Below are 16,387 nucleotides of genomic sequence, written 5' to 3' on the forward strand. Positions count from 1 at the left end.
CGCTAAGAGTCCACAGTAAAGCTCTGAATAAGCAGTTGTACAGACTTTTATCTTTATAATTCCAGTCATGTTCTATCAAACACAGATCCATGTAGAGGAGAGGACATGTCCGATGCAAAGTCACAGGAAGAAAATGACAGTCATGAAGCACCATTGGTAGAAATAAAGCTGGATGACCCTGAGAGACTTGTAAAGACTTGTGGAGAAGATGTTTTCGATGAGCCAGATCAAGAGGAAATCAAAGAAGAACCATCTGATGACAGTATCCCTGGAGATCTCAATGGTAAAGGCGCCTCAGTGAGATCAGATCATCAATTAAACTTGGATGAACAAAAATTACATTGGAGTTTAGAAGACGATCTGGAAATTCAGCAATGGTCTGATGGCTCCAGCTTCAAAGGACACATGGTCCTGAATCTGAAGAAAGGCTTTGGAGAATTTAAGTGGGCCAATGGAGAGGTGAGTATAGATGTCAGAGCCAACAAAAGCTATCTAATAGCCTGGCGAAGTAAGAAAGCTATAAAATGGATAAGACCTTCCCCTCCCAATATCATAGTAACCTTTCTAGAACTTATCATGGTGATGCATTATATATTCTTTTATTTCAGGCCTATGTTGGTGAATTTTACAAGGATCATCACCATGGAAAGGGGATTTACACGTGGCCTGATGGTTCCAAGTTCACTGGCACTTTTTATCTTAGCCGGAAAGAAGGTTATGGGACCATGACATTTACTGATGGCAGGAAATACCAGGTGCTTATGTAAAAAGTGTTCACTGCCCTAATTCAGCACAATATAGTAAGCTGCTTTATTCTCTTATTCTCTTATCCAGAAGTTGCTTCTTCTTTGCCTCTTCTTCCCAGGTTCATCTCAAGATGCTTTTTGTCACTCAGTGTTTCTACCCATAAAACTTCCTCTTTAAAGAAGTTCTTCATTTTTCTTGGATGGTGATTTTATGATAACTTTGCCCCTGAAAAAATGCAGTAGATTGGTCCCATGAGCATGTTAAATGTGGCTAATCCTCATTGGGAGCAATAGGCACATGTGAGGCACATCCGTAGCAGAAATCCAAGTGTCCACCCTAGATTTTTGCCGCAGATCCTCTCATAAATACTCTTTGGATATGTTATAGGCAGCCGTGAGCATACCCTAATAGTGTTAGCCTCTTTCCCAGGTTCTTTGGCACCAGCTCTGTGTTCTGCTTTGTTAAAATGATCTCAAGCAATTTGCTTCTGTTGGAGTGTGAAAGATGTAGAAGTGGCAGCCATCACTATGGAGTGATTGTGCCAATTCCGTCAATCAAGAAACAACACTGTATTAGTTTAGGTGCTCCTTCACTGCTTGTTGGCTTGTGTATTGTAAGCTGACCAGAAAATTGAAATGCTGCAAAAAATTTAAGAAGACAAAAGGCTTCACTATAGACCAGTGTTTCCCAAACTCCAGTCCTCACGGACCCCACGGGTCATGTTTTCAGGATTTCCTTATTATTGCACAGATTGTGGAAGTATCATGAAGGCATCAGGAATTCTCTCACCTGTGCAATAATAAGGAAATCCTGAAAACATGACCCATGGGGTCCATGAGGACTGGAGTTTGGGAAACACTGCTATAGACTCTCAGCTCCTCTTCACGAAGAGTTTGTGCAGCAGTAGTGTGCTATATAACTAAAGGGGTCATCCAAGCCTTTGAATTTCTGCAAGCTACTTCTTATGATCTACAAGTACACAAGGAATGATACTCACCAGACCAATCCGTTGCCACCCAATTTCTCCACCGTTCTTTTTTTACGGAGCTACAGTCAAAATGTGGCGTATCAGCACATGCCTGCTGTAGAAAATAACTGGCTGTGTTGGGGTTTCAGGTCAACAATAGATTACATTGGGAATCAGGGAAGATAGCACAGCAGCGGCAGGGGATGGTAAGGTGAGTATTAGGCTTATTGTAGTTTTATACATTTATAGATTAATTCTTGGGGTCAAATAACCCCATTAATATATTCCCCTGATGGAAATTGTAAGAATACCAGAAATAATTTCAAATATCCATAACATTTACAGGCACTCGCCCACCCTTTTATGAAAGTGCTTCTTTATATACTGATGTCAGATGGATTATACTTCGTGGTATATATTCTTCTCGTCATAAACATGGCACCTATCCTCTTTCGGCAGGGACTCTACAAGGCAGACCTGCGCTTTGGACCTGGTGTTGAAAGTTACCCTGATGACTGCCAAGATGTTGGCCTCTGGATGGGGCAGCACTTGTTTAGACTGTGTACTCGGGTGCCTGGATCTTTCTCCAGGTCTTCTTTTCCAGAGCTTTGTCTCCATTTAAATAAGGATTTAGGTAATGACAAATATTACACAGACGTCCAGGAAGGTCGGTCAGAGGATCCATTTGGGTATAGATATCGGATGCTACTTAAAGATGATGACAATTTCACACTCCCCGATAAGATCTACTCCTACTCAGTAGATACAGACCACCTGCCCATCACTGATTCTCAGCACCGGGAGTTTGACAGCAACTTTTATAGAGCCAGTAACACCCAAGAGGAGGCTGATGACTGCACGTCTGACAGTATGCACAGCGCCAGTAGTGTGAAGGCCATCTATCTGCAAGTTGTCAAGCACAGGTATGTACTCTGCAGGTGGTAACTTTAATTAAAACCAATAAAAGGATACAATAATGGATATCGGTCACAAGATAGTGATTAAAATATGTGGCAAATAGCGTGAAAATAAGAACCAATGATGTATCAAAAGGAATGGCCGACCATTCGAAATGACTGAAACCAAAAAGAATACCAAGACAAAAAATACTGGAAGCACACAAGATGAATAAAAAAAATTACCTTTATTTTTAATGATAAATAGTACTATAATTACAGAAGTGCCCGCACTAAAAATATCATCTCAGTAAAATTACATGTAACACCACCAACTCAAAGAAAATAGTTCAGAAAGGAATAGTACCTAGCTTGATATATGTTAAATTAAAATAAATACGGTATATCGTAGTGACCGTCCGCCAATTGCATCGACAAATATAATGACTGTGAAGGTGTCAAAGTGCAAAGAAAGGGCTAACAGTGCCAAAGTGCACAAGTGATGTAAATCAGCAAAAATAACAATTGATACTATACGTTAATATTATGTCATGAACAATAAAATAACAAAAAATAAATAAGAATTTACAAAGTGCTAAGACAGACTCTAATTACACTAAAAGTCAATTATGAATGAATATAATGTGCCAAATAGAGAACAGCATGCCTATAAGTGGGGCATTGTACATATATATGAAAAAAAAGGTCATAAACTAATTGTGTCACTGCAAGTCAATAGTATTACATGCACTGATGCAAATCAAATTTGCCAAACAAATGGGGCAAAATGGGTATATTAAAATATAATGGAAAAATCTGTAAAGGACGATATCTGCCTCTGCACTCTATGGATATAATAATGATGAACAAAATAATAATGAACAAAATATCTGACAGGAAAAGGAGACACCGAAAGAACAAGCAATTTCTAGTCTGCACAGGTGATATCTGAATTATCAATGCGCTACTCAATTGTGGGCGCTATTTCAGATAAACAGTGAATGAATAATTACGGTCAAGCAAAAAGAGCCTAACAGGGGCTTAAAATACAATTGCGAACCAGTAAAAAACAATCAGGTTTTATATATATATACGTGTATATCACTCTACGATTATACAGAAAAGTATTTTGAATGAAGAAAAATATTCATCAATGAAAAATATATCTAAAAAAAATAAAAATATATACGGTGTATATAGCTAGCGCAAATAAAAATATAAAATAGATATATTTAGATAACCTGTGTGATGAGCACCATAATAAATTAAATGTGCCACAAGACCATTATAACCACCCTTCTCAGGGTAGATGTATAATTGGTGCTTAATCTAATGGCGCACACAGGTTAATTGTATATGCTGATAGGTGGCACATTAACAGCGCTGGTAAATAAGTGCATTAGTATTGGCTATAACATGCCATTGGTCGCAAACGAAAAACTAAAAGTCCGTGATGTACCTCAATGCATCGGTACGGTGATCCTGTGTTGCATGTGCTGAGGCGGGTGATACTGTCCAGGTGTCGGTTACGGTAAAAGCAGTCAGGCAGTCCCGGCCGGTGACTATGCAGGACCGCGTGGGGGTGGTGTAGGGCGTGTGACGTCACACTGCTTCTGGTGTATGGAGACCTGAACGGGCTGTACTTCCCTTACGCGTTTCGGAGATAAAGTCTCCATCAGAGGGTATTACGAGGCCGTTGCTCCTGGAGATTTCAATATGTTTCACTGGCTCAAACAAAATATCTCCTGCATAGTATATAACAATAATGCAGACATCTAAAATGGTATACTTTATTTTGCACCGATATAAACTATATTGAATAACCGTAGATAAATCAAAAGTTCTTTACTAAAAAATAAATGAAAAAATAGAAAAAAATATATAAAAGAGTGAAAGAATAAAAGAAAAGAAAGAGATCAAAAGTTAGGTATTACATGGTAGATTCCGCTTGTTTTTATGTCTTGGAGAGAATCAAGAACTTGATAGGTTGGACTCAATTCCACTTTTCCCAGGACATAAACAATGTCAGACATGTCTGTGTATCATTTATGTAAATCTCCATATTGAATTAACACGTTACATGGGGGTTACAGCTGACGGCTGACTAATCTTCACAATGTTGGCTATCCTGAGTATATCTATAAAAAATAAGTTTTTATGAACCTCTACCCTGAAATGCTGAAAACGGGGAACTATGCCAGCCGCAGCGTTCATGCAAACTACGTAGCAGACAATGGAAAATCGCAATATTGGTCCCTGGTTATAATTAATAACCGATTCAACTGTTCTGTACCTGACATGCCTTGTTTGTTATATTTTCCATATTTTACTAATATAATTTAAGCCATTACAAAAAGGCAAGTCTTAGTAAATTTACATAATATCTGGTCTCATACTGAGTCTTTTCTGATAAAATGTTGAATATTAATTGATTTATTCAAAAATGTAGTCTGTCTGGAAAGGAGATCCAACTTTTTATCATCTCCTAAGTGAGACCACGTAACGTTTTAGCCTAGACCTTTCAGGCTAAATGAAGAATAAAACATTATAAAGTAAAAATGCTGTACAAGGTAAGTGATGAATGTGCACAGATAATCAGCGTGTAGACATGCCTGACCCGACTGTATGGAAATGAAGAATCGTTCACTTATAAGTCACATTCTCATTCCATCAGAAACAGACCGGAACATTTTGACTGGAATATGTGTTCAATTATGAGGAATGATCGGGCAAAATTTGGTCCAAGAGGTCCCCGTGAGCGCTCTTCTGAGCGGCTGATAGAGATGGCTGGGCTGGGAGATTTGGAGACCATCTCGACAATCCTAAGACATGGTGTAGCCCATGTGGATGTGTCTGATGACAGTGGGAAGACCGCTCTACACGCCGCCACTGTGAGTAGCCATATACCATTTATGTTACCTACTTTTAAAGGATGAGTTCACACTTTCTATTAATGTGGATGTTTCATTTGTTTTTGAGGTTTAGTCAGTAGTTTTTGTGATATTTTCTCTATTTTTAACTGTAAAGTTATTCCATATTTCTGTGTCCGTATGTTCTGGGTGTAGATATCTAGTAGGAAATTCCTAGGGTTTGACTTAAAGGGGGTCATTGCTTTAAACAATGCCTAATTGTTAGGTTTACATGTCCATTTGTATTCCAATTGTAACGGACCATGTATTTAAAAAAATAAATAAATGGATCCTTTATCGATAGGTACGTTCAATATCAGGTCTCTTTCCTTGATGAAGTCTCAGGAGCTGAGCCTGCATCATTCCCAGCAGACGCAGGATGGGCTGTTCCGCAATCATCTGCCTCTAACGTCAACCATTCCCGGCAGACGCTGAATGTGTTATTCAGCCATCATCTTCCTCTAATGTCAGCATGTGGAGCCAAGCCTTCTTAATTTCCGGCAGACGCTGGATGTGTTAGTCAGCCATCATCTGCCTCTAATGTCAACATGCGGAGCCGAGCTCTGCTCGCTGCTGTTTACTCCTTATATGCCGCTGTAAGTCTCTGACAGTGTCATTGAGGGGTGCACACCATTCATCCCCTTTCACAACATGATTGTGATTAAGGGGTGCTATGGCAGCCTGGGGGACTGACGAAGACCCCTATGCCAGCCATGATGGTGCTCCTGTAAAGACAAGTTTACTGTATTGCAGTATATAGTATATAGGAGATCAGACTATCGCAGGTTTAAATTCCTTAAAGGGACAAAAATATAAAGTAAAAAAAGGGTTATAATGGTGTAGAAAGGAATGTATAACAATTTATATAACCCTCTTTTTTACCCCATAAAAAATAAAGAAGTGAAAATAAGTAAAAATACACATATGTGGTATCATTGGCTCGTAAAAGTCTGTTGTATAAAATGATAAAATTAATTAACCCCATCAGTAAATGCTGTAAAAAGATCGAAACTCCAGAATTGTCTATTTTCTTTCAGTCGCTGCAACACCACAAGAAGGTGCAATATACAGTCAAAACGTTTTAGCTACGGTATACCAAAATGGTATCAATCAAATTTGTCAGCTAGCCAATCACAAACCACACGCACAACAACCGAAAAATAGAACTGTTACTGGATTCGGAGCGTTACAACAACACAAGCGGGGGAAAAAAGTCAGATCACTCCACATCTGACCCCTTTAAAAACAGACATTAAAAATCTGAAAAATAAACACATTTGGTTATTGCTTCACCTGCAACCAATGTAGAATTATTTAACTAGCACAGTAAACTCCGTAATGCAAAATTAGATTGACGCATCAGAATTGCTCTTTCTTGGTCATTGCACCGAGCCCCAAAAAACCATGAGAAGCGATCAAGGCGTTGTATATACCCCAAAACGGTACCAATAAAATCATCAGTTCTGCACCCAAAAAACAATCCCTCGCATCTCCACCCATAGAAAAATGACGGTTCTCAGGAAATAGCGACACAAGACAATTTTTTATTTTTACAAATTTCTGGGTTTTTTTTCCCTCTTCGTTATAGAAGCCGAAGTCATTTTATGCTATAAATGATGTGCGTCTCGTGAGTTGCCGTCTAGTATGCTAACGAGTCCTCTTTCAGGTAAATGGCCATAATCACATCATTAACCTTCTTCTCGACAATGGAGCGGATATTAACAAGAGGAATGATGAGGGACTCCCAGCTTTGTCCTTGTGCCTGATGCTTTTGTACAGCACAAAGTCATTCTGGCCTAATGTGGCTGAGCGAAATCTCCCCTTGTACAAGGTCAGTATATTTCCCACACCCTCATATAAGGAGCAGTGTAATACAGAGTGATCAGTGCTGACAGCGGCACCGCGCGTCTTCATCAGGTCGATGTACCGTACACGGAGGGTAGAAGAATTACTGACGTGTGCATGGTTCTGATACAGGAGGCCGTTTTTATAATATGCCTGAAATATTATAAATTATGAATTATGTAGGAATAATGTATTAAAGCACCACTCCAGCGTTTTTTTAATTGCACCACCAGAGTGGTGCTTTAAATGTGATTCTCCCGCCCCCCCGTCTCATACTCAGCTGCTGCCTTCGTCCTTTACCAGCGTCGCTTCCGTCGGTCTCCAGTGAAAAGTGACCTGTCGGCACGCTCCAGTGTTTCATGGAGCGGAGCGGAGGTCACTTTTCAATACAAGTCTACTTGAGCCTTGTCTCGTTCTGTCATTGAGAGCTTGTGACGTAACGTCTGACTTCCGGACAGTCAGAAGCTGTGATCACAAGATGGGGCCGAAAAACGGTGAAGCTGCCGCAGGGTGGGTATATGACCGGGGTAGGGGGCTTACCTTTAAAGCTGAATTTAAAAAATCTCTGGAGTGGTGATTTAACCACATAATGGCACAGGGTACACAGATTCAGGGCTCACGTACATGGCTATATTTTCGGTCAAGGTGCCATCTGACAAAACATCACTATGCCTGAGTTTGATCCAATATTCAGACTGCACTCAGCCATGATAGTCCATGAGTGGATGGAAACTATCGGGCTGCACTGGGATGACATCTGAGTGCAGTCTGATTTCCATACACTAACAGAATGGAGAAGGTGAAGACATTTTTTTCTCCATCTTCTCATCCAAGAGAATTGATAACACTGTGATTAAACTCTGATCAGAGTGTGATTTCATAATCGGGCCGATTTCTCTCGGATGAAAGAATACACGGCCGTCTGCACCTAGCCTAATAATGAATATAGTGATCAGGTCCCTGCCTAATAATTGCTGCACCTTGTCCACAATAGTCCATGCAGCACCCAGAGGATTCTGTACATTTTTAAAATGCTGTAAATATTAATAAAGGGGGAGATTTACTAAGCTAAATTATTGGGGCTTGAAAAAAAATACTTTTTCATGATTTTCACCATATTTATGAAGTGTTTTAGATACTTTCTGCGCCTTTTCCGGCAAAGGGCAAAGAAGTGGGCTTTGGTGAATTGGGGTGCAGTTTAGAAAAATGTGTTACATTGGACATTAAAGAAAGCTTCAGAATTATGGTGCAATTTTCTGGCATATAGTAAGCCATAGAATATTCCTAGGTAGATGCATCAAACGGCATAAAGCGCTATTGTAAATCAAGAGAACTTTAAGGCTGTCCAGTTTCAGTTGTCAGTACTGCTAAATTTGACCCACTACAGTATCAGTATGGCAGGTAACAGTATGACGGGTATCAGTATGGCGGGTGTCAGTATGGCAGGTAACAGTATGGTGAGTAACAGTATGGCGGGTATCAGTATGGCAGGTAACAGTATGGCGGGTAACAGTATGGCGGGTAACAGTATGGCGGGTATCAGTATGGCGGGTAACAGTATGGCGGGTAACAGTATGGCGGGTAACAGTATGGTGAGTAACAGTATGGCGGGTATCAGTATGGCGGGTATCAGTATGGCGGGTAACAGTATGGCGGGTATCAGTATGGCGGGTATCAGTATGGCGGGTAACAGTATGGTGGGTAACAGTATGGCTGGTAACAGTATGGCGAGTAACAGTATGGCGGGTACCAGTATGGTGGGTAAAATTATGACGAGTAACAGTATGGCGGGTATCAGTATGGCGAGTAACAGTATGGCAGATATCAGTATGGCGGGTAACAGTATGGCGGATATCAGTATGGCATGTATCAGTATGGCAGGTAACAGTATGGCTAGTAACAGTATGGCGAGTAACAGTATGGCGGGTAACAGCATATCGGGTAACAGTATGGCTAGTAACAGTATGGCAGGTAACAGTATGGCTAGTAACAGTATGGCGAGTAACAGTATGGGGGGTAACAGCATGTCGGGTAACAGTATGGCGGGTAACAGTATGGCGGGTATCAGCATGGCGGGTATCAGCATGGCGGGTAACAGTATGGCGATTAACAGTATGGCGGGTAACAGTATGGCGAGTAACAGTATGGCGGGTATCAGCATGGCGGGTATCAGCATGGCGGGTATCAGCATGGTGGGTATCAGCATGGCGGGTAACAGTATGGCGAGTAACAGTATGGCGGGTATCAGCATGGCGGGTATCAGCATGGCGGGTAACAGTATGGCGAGTAACAGTATGGCGGGTATCAGCATGGCGGGTAACAGTATGGCGGGTATCAGTTACTAATTTTATTCTAACATCTTTTGACTGATATAGGAAGAAAAAAGTGACTTTGCATTGGACACCTCTAAAAACGAGAACTGTGCTGGGGATGAATTGGATACGGAGAAGAATGGTAAAATATCTCCGTTCTCTGATGAATCCCACCAAACATCTGTGAGTTCCAAAACTGGAGCAAGTGTAGAAAGTGAGGAAGCGGATTCCACCCCTGATCATCATAGGTATGGGAAGCAGTGCCAAATCTGTACATGAATGGTGAGGTTCATATTTTATAAGCAGCCACTTCATGTCTCACACTGGTAACGCCCCCTCTGGAGGCAGATTCTCTGGGAGATCTATGTCCAACCCATAGATCTTAACACCTCATTTATATATAAGAAAAATGTGGGTTTGTCTGGCATAAGACACTGGATCGCAGATATTAAGGTATTATTTATTTCAGCCCATATAGACGCCTTAGGAGGGTGTATCCTACTGACACAATCCCTTTAATGAGGGTATCCAAATTTCTGATGGGCTCTTCTTAACATTACCCATCAGTGTATGATCGGTGGGAGATTTATCCCCTTAAACATTCCCCGCCACCTAACTATAAGCAGAATGAAGGGTCGGCAAAAACTCCTGCATCTTCTGCATTGAATGTGCAGGCAGCGCCATACATATAGATGTAGTCGTTCCTGCTGCTGGTGCAGATGAGCGAGGCCATGTCTGGCTGAGCTGCAGTACAGGGCACAGCCATGTACATACACACAGCACAGTGTCTGAGGGTCTGCTTATTGGTGAGGGTCCTAAGGTTCAGAACCCTATTGATTGTTTATGGATGAAAAGATAGATCTTTACGGGGTTATTCTCATCTTCATGTATGGATGTTGTCAGATAGTACTTGTATTGACAAGCACTTTTGCAATTTACTACAAATTAAAATTTGCAGCCATGTGTGAGATATTACCACCTTTTCTGTCATTCATAGCTGATTGCCTAGGACACCGACCACCTCTGCTGTCTGGCCTGTGAGCACTGCGCAGAGGCTGGTTGGATTAGGAGGTAACAGTATCCTTTCTCAGGCGATACTGGCGAGTTTCAAAATAGCATTTAAAAACTCAGTTGAAAAGAGCTGGTAAGCACTGGGCACGGTCTGAGTTCTAGCAGCGGTGGTCGGTTTCTAAGGCAATGAGCTATATACAAAAGAAAAGTGTTAATATCTCAAGAACGGCTGAACATTTTAATAAGCAGTAAATGGCAAAATTGTTTGTATAAGGCTGGGGTCAGCACAACATATAAAAATACGGACTGTATTTTACGGTCGTAATACGCAGAAATGCTCCCTGAACAGTGATCCGTATGTCATCCGTTGTCAAGGCATGGCTGCATTTTATGCGCATGTAAACATCCATGTGACATCCGTATTGCATCCGTAAGCCGAGATTTTCTCGCCGGCTTGCAAAATGGGCATATAATGGAGCCCAATGACCGGTTTTAAACCACAAACGAAAGAATAGATATAGACACATAGAATACATAAATATATATATACATGTCATTGAGACACACACACATATATATATATATATATATAAATTTATAATTAATAGAGTTCTACATAGCAGAATAGCCGCTAAATCAATTGCCGGCTTCTGTAAAATCAATACAAAACCCGACATGAAATGACACATGGTTTACATACAGTAAACCATTTTATTTCATTTATTTTTTTATATGTCTTTGACTAATAATTAGATTAGGGTATGTGTGTAAAACTTGGGACATGTAGGTATTAAATTAAAGGGTTAATTTGTTGAAAAAAATTGCATGAGTTCCCATGGTAATTTCTCAACCACAGATGAAAAGCCAGTGAGTGTGGGCAGATATTAATAGCCTTGAGAGGGACCATTGTTTTTGCCCCCCCGGCTACAAAAATCTGCCCCCAGCCACCCCAGGAAAGGCGCATCTATAAGATGCGCCTTTCCTAGCACTTAGCCTCTCTATTCCCATTGCCTTTAGGGATGGCTAATGGGTTAATAATAATGGGTTACTGTCACCTTGCTATTTGAAGGTTACATTAAGCCAGGTTAATAATGGAGAGTTGTCAATAAGACACCTCCCCATTTTTAACCCTAGAATAGGAAACGGTAAAAAAATGCACACACACTTTAATTAAAAATTCTTTTAATGAAATAAACACACCAAGTTTTTGACCAAATTTATTCATCTGCTAATCCCAAAAAAAGCCATGGATCTGTAAAAAAAAATAAAATAAAAAAGCACCAATATACATATCTCTCTGCCGTTCAGTCAGGTCCCCCGCTGCAATCCATCAGAAGGAGTTAACTGGTTTACAATGGGGAGCGGTGCTAATGCGACCGGCCCCGCTGTAAACCACTGCCGAATGAATTAGTTCATCTCTGCGCAGCCTCCCCGGCTAACCGGAGATGAACTACTGAGCGTGGGAAAGTTTCTGAACTTTTCCCACGCTCATCAGTTCACCTCAGGTCAACCAGGGGACTCCGCGCAGCCTCAGTGACGTCAGCGGTAGTCAGTAGCAAGGTGACTTTAACCCATTATTATTAACCAATTAGCCACCTCTACAGGGCAATGGGAATAGAGAGGCTAAGTGCCTCTGGGGTGGCTGGGGGCAGATTTTTTTAGCCAGGGGGTGCCAAAAACAATGGTCCCTCTCTAGGCCATTAATATCTGCCCTCACTCACTGGCTTTTCCTCTCTGGTTGCGAAATTACCGCGGGAGCCCACACAATTTTTTTCAACGAATTAACCTCTTTATTTAACACCTACATGTCCCAAATTTTCCAGACAAACCCTAATTTAATTATTAGTCAGGGACATATAAAAAAATACATGAACGGAAATGGTTTACTGTATGTAAAGCATGTGTCATTTCATGTTGGGTTTTGTAATGATTTTACAGAAGCCAGCAATTGAATTAGCGGCTATTATTCTATGTAGAACTCTATGAAATATAAATATATATATGTATACTAGATGTGTGCCCGATACTATCGCATCAGGAGGGCAGTAACATCACGATGGCGGCAGCTTTGTGGCGCTGGAGGTGGCGGCCCACCCACTTCCGTGCAGTCACAACCGGCAGGAAAGACAGTGTTTTGCGGCCTGTGCTGGAGATAGTGTGCGGTGCCACCAGAGGGTGGCCACACCCAATCTCCAGCACAGGCCTCAAGCCGTGGTCTTTCCTGCCGGCTGTGACTGCACGGAGGTGGGTGGGCAGGCAGCGGGGGGATCCGGCGCATGTAGTCAGGCGGTGGGTCCTGGCGGGGGTACGGCGGCGGCATCCCTCTCTTTACTCCCCCCTCGTTACACCCCCCATTACACCCTCTCATTATACCCCTCTCGTTTTATCACCTCGTTACAACCCTTTACAGCCTCTTGATCGCAGCGGCGGCCTGGATCCGAGCGGCAGCTGGGATCTGAGCGGCAGCTGGGATCCAAGCAGCGGCCGGGATCCCAGCGGCTGTAAGGATCGCAGCGGCAGCCTGGATCCGAGCGGCAACTGGGATCCCAGCGACGGTTGGGATCGCAGCGGTGACCTGGATCCGAGCGGCAGCTGGGATCTCAGCGGCGGTTGAGATTGAAGCGGTAGCCTGGATCCGAGCGGCATCACTTGGGTGTTCCAAAATGGCGGTTGGTGTACTTCTGGTGCGGCGCTGTGGATTGTGGGATTCGGGGACATCCAGACGGAAGTGGATGACAGACAATTTAGGCAATTATATATATAGATATATGTATCTCAATGAGGTGTGTGTGTGTGCGTATATATATATATATATATATATGTATTCTATGTGTTTATAGCTATTCTTTCTATTCTTTATTAAACATGTCAGTGTGATTTTACTGTATTGCAAAATGAATTGCCGGCTTTTGTTAAAAGACACCTGGTGTGTATTTCTCGCAAGTCACACATCTGGTCCGTGTGTAATCCGTATTTTTCTCGCCCCCATAGACTTGCATTGGTGTATTTTTTGAGGAATACGCTGACAATTGCAGCATGCTGGGATTTTCTCAGGCTATAAAATATGCGCGAGAAATATACGGCTGATGGGAGCTGCCCCATATAGAATCATTGGTCCGTGTGCAATATGTTGTTTTAGCGCCTCTCACTCGTCCGTATTTCTCTCTAATGTGACACCGGCCTTACAAGCACTATCCAACAACGCCCATACATGAAGATTGAAACGTCCCAGATAACCCTAATAACCACTATATCATAGTTTGGAGAGGACGTTTGTCCACAGGGTGTATGTGGTATTGCAGCCACTTTAAAGGAGCCAAGCGGCATTGCCAAAAACAACTAGTGGACATGTGTGGTGCTGTTTTGGGGGAAAAAAAAACTATTTTTCCCAACCTGGACAAGTATTTCTTTAGCTGTTCCTACCTGCTGACATTTCCTATCCCTCACCTACACAATCTATAGGGCCACTTACATATGTGCGATGACTCCTCATGAGTTTTCATTGTAGTATTACTATTATTGTCCTAGGAATAAAAATCTAAGGTCGACCATGAACCTGCTTCTCCTGCGAGGCGCTGACCCTAATATATGCAGGATTCCTGTGTTCGCACTTTTCTTTGCTGTTAAAGCTGCGGATGTCGGCGCTGTGCAGCTCCTTCTCGAATGTGGAGCCCGGACTGATGTCCGTCTGAAGACACAGGTAACTCCATCACGTCGATTCACTTTGAGAAAACCAAGCTTGAGATTTTAGTAATTTCCACAATTACTGATGGAATAGCTGTAAGCCCCGGGGTCTCCATGTGACATCTGCACCAGGGCCGTCACATCCCATTAATAATACTGCTGCCCCCCATGTGATGCTCTGTATGGGGGGATTTATTCTGCCAGGTAAACAATAAGATATTAGTGTTCACCCTTGACTCATTAGAAGAGAATCTATACACTGCCTCCGTTGTGATTACACTAACCAAGTAACAATGCTCATCTCGTCTTTCCCCTGTGATCCAGCGGTAAGGCCTGGCACGATCTTTGATGACAAGCGACCAGCGTGTGGCCGCTGCAGTCAATCAGTGGTTTCAGTGGACAAGTCCTGTATCACTGAGTAGGCGATGGGAACCATGATGCCAGTAATATGGCAGGTGACCTCCATGACCTCCACGTTGCGCCCAATTGTAGTCAAAGATTAGGAGGATCGCAAGACCTTCTGAACTCAATCAATTTTTTTTTTAGAGGCTGACTATATGTTTAATACAGAATTTGCAAAAGATTTGTAACTGGAAAGTGTATGGAATTTTTATTTTATTTTGATTTGATCATATCTGATAATGAGGCAGCTTCTCAGAACTGATCTGCCATTGCCTTAAGGCAGCCATACACATAGATAGCTATTGGCCAAACGCATGTGTCCCCATACACAATAGCACTCAGCTCTGCTGAGAGAGGTCTGTGTTTTATGAGAGAACTGTTGCAGACTCCTCTATCTCCTTCCCCCAGACTTGTCTGTATCCCTCCTCCAGACTCCTCTGTATCCCTCCTCCAGAGTCCTCTGTCCCCCTCCTCCAGAGTCCCCTGTCCCCCTCCTCCAGAGTCCCCTGTCCCCCTCCTCCAGAGTCCCCTGTCCCCCTCCTCAAGAGTCCCTGTCCCCCTCCTCCAGAGTCCTCTGTCCCCCTCAAGAGTCCCTGTCCCCCTCCTCCAGAGTCCACTGTCCCCCTTTTCCATAGTCCCCTGTCCCCCTCCTCCAGAGTTATTTGTCCCCCTCCTCCAGAGTCCTCTGTCCTCCTCCTCGATACTTAGCCGTCCAGACTCTGCCATCGTCTTCCTCCAGACTCTGCCGTCCTGTTCCTCCAGACTCTGCCGTCCTCTTCCTCCAGACTCTGCCGTCCTCTTCCTCCAGACTCTGCTGTCCTCTACCTCCAGACTCCTCTGTCCTCTCCTTTGTCCTCCTCCTCCAGACTCCTCTGTCCTGCTCCTGCAGACTCTTCTGGCAGTGGCTTATCTCTGCATGTTGGAATTCTAATGTACCAATCCTTTTCTCACCCAACATCATCTGTCAGTGAAGACCCACATTGAACTGTTGGATGATCGCTCCGATATTTGTGCGACTGGCTGACTTTAGAATAATGTACCGTATATGGGGGTCTTTAGCCTTTGGCAGATTCATCTGCACAGGGTGCATACACACTGTTGATTAGTACATAAAGCTTGCACAGTGTGGCAGTATTAGTTCCCCCCATTATTTCCTACATTCTGAGCCCTATCTACTCTTCCATTTTGCTGTGCTTCTCTCTCTTGTCAGTATTCTGTCATCCATTTCCGGCTCACTTATTGACCTTTGTAAACCTGCCTTGTCCAAAGGCACAACATGGTCATTAGTTCTTACCGTGTAACGTAAGAATGCCTGACCCCTGTGTAATACAGCCGGCTGCTGAATCCCACCGTTAGAAAATATTAAGCCGTGCGAAGGGAATTATTGGACGGCTCAGCATAATTACTGGTAAGGACAGATTGTCATCTCTTCTTTCCATTCCACTTTATAGACTTTGCTGACAGCTCCACATATTGTGATCAATGAGTTCTGCCGTTCATTAGTCACTGGGCGTAACTCGTCCCATATAGATAAATCTGACGGTGATGAATTCATTTATTAAATCACATGCTTTCCTTCTCCTGTCCCGGTGCTCAATCAATAATGGTGCGGCT

The 16,387-nt window shown here is 42.6% G+C and overlaps 1 protein-coding gene across 3 annotated transcripts in view; it reads left to right on the plus strand.

Moving 5' to 3' along the window:
* The window catches only part of ANKMY1 (ankyrin repeat and MYND domain containing 1), a 112,428-nt gene that overhangs the window by 19,535 nt on the left and 76,506 nt on the right, over positions 1–16,387 (plus strand). For all 3 annotated transcript variants that reach the window (XM_073581284.1, XM_073581286.1, XM_073581285.1), the window contains exons 2-8: positions 86–459; positions 609–755; positions 2,174–2,637; positions 5,285–5,501; positions 7,186–7,350; positions 9,740–9,924; positions 14,216–14,387. In XM_073581284.1, coding sequence (XP_073437385.1) covers positions 106–459; positions 609–755; positions 2,174–2,637; positions 5,285–5,501; positions 7,186–7,350; positions 9,740–9,924; positions 14,216–14,387 — 1,704 coding nt within the window. In that variant the 5' untranslated portion in view covers positions 86–105. The remainder of the gene's footprint in view (positions 1–85; positions 460–608; positions 756–2,173; positions 2,638–5,284; positions 5,502–7,185; positions 7,351–9,739; positions 9,925–14,215; positions 14,388–16,387) is intronic.

The sequence above is a fragment of the Dendrobates tinctorius genome, unplaced genomic scaffold (assembly GCF_039654945.1).
Source record: "Dendrobates tinctorius isolate UK_male_01 unplaced genomic scaffold, ASM3965494v1 ptg000069l, whole genome shotgun sequence".
NCBI classification, from domain to species: domain Eukaryota; kingdom Metazoa; phylum Chordata; class Amphibia; order Anura; family Dendrobatidae; genus Dendrobates; species Dendrobates tinctorius.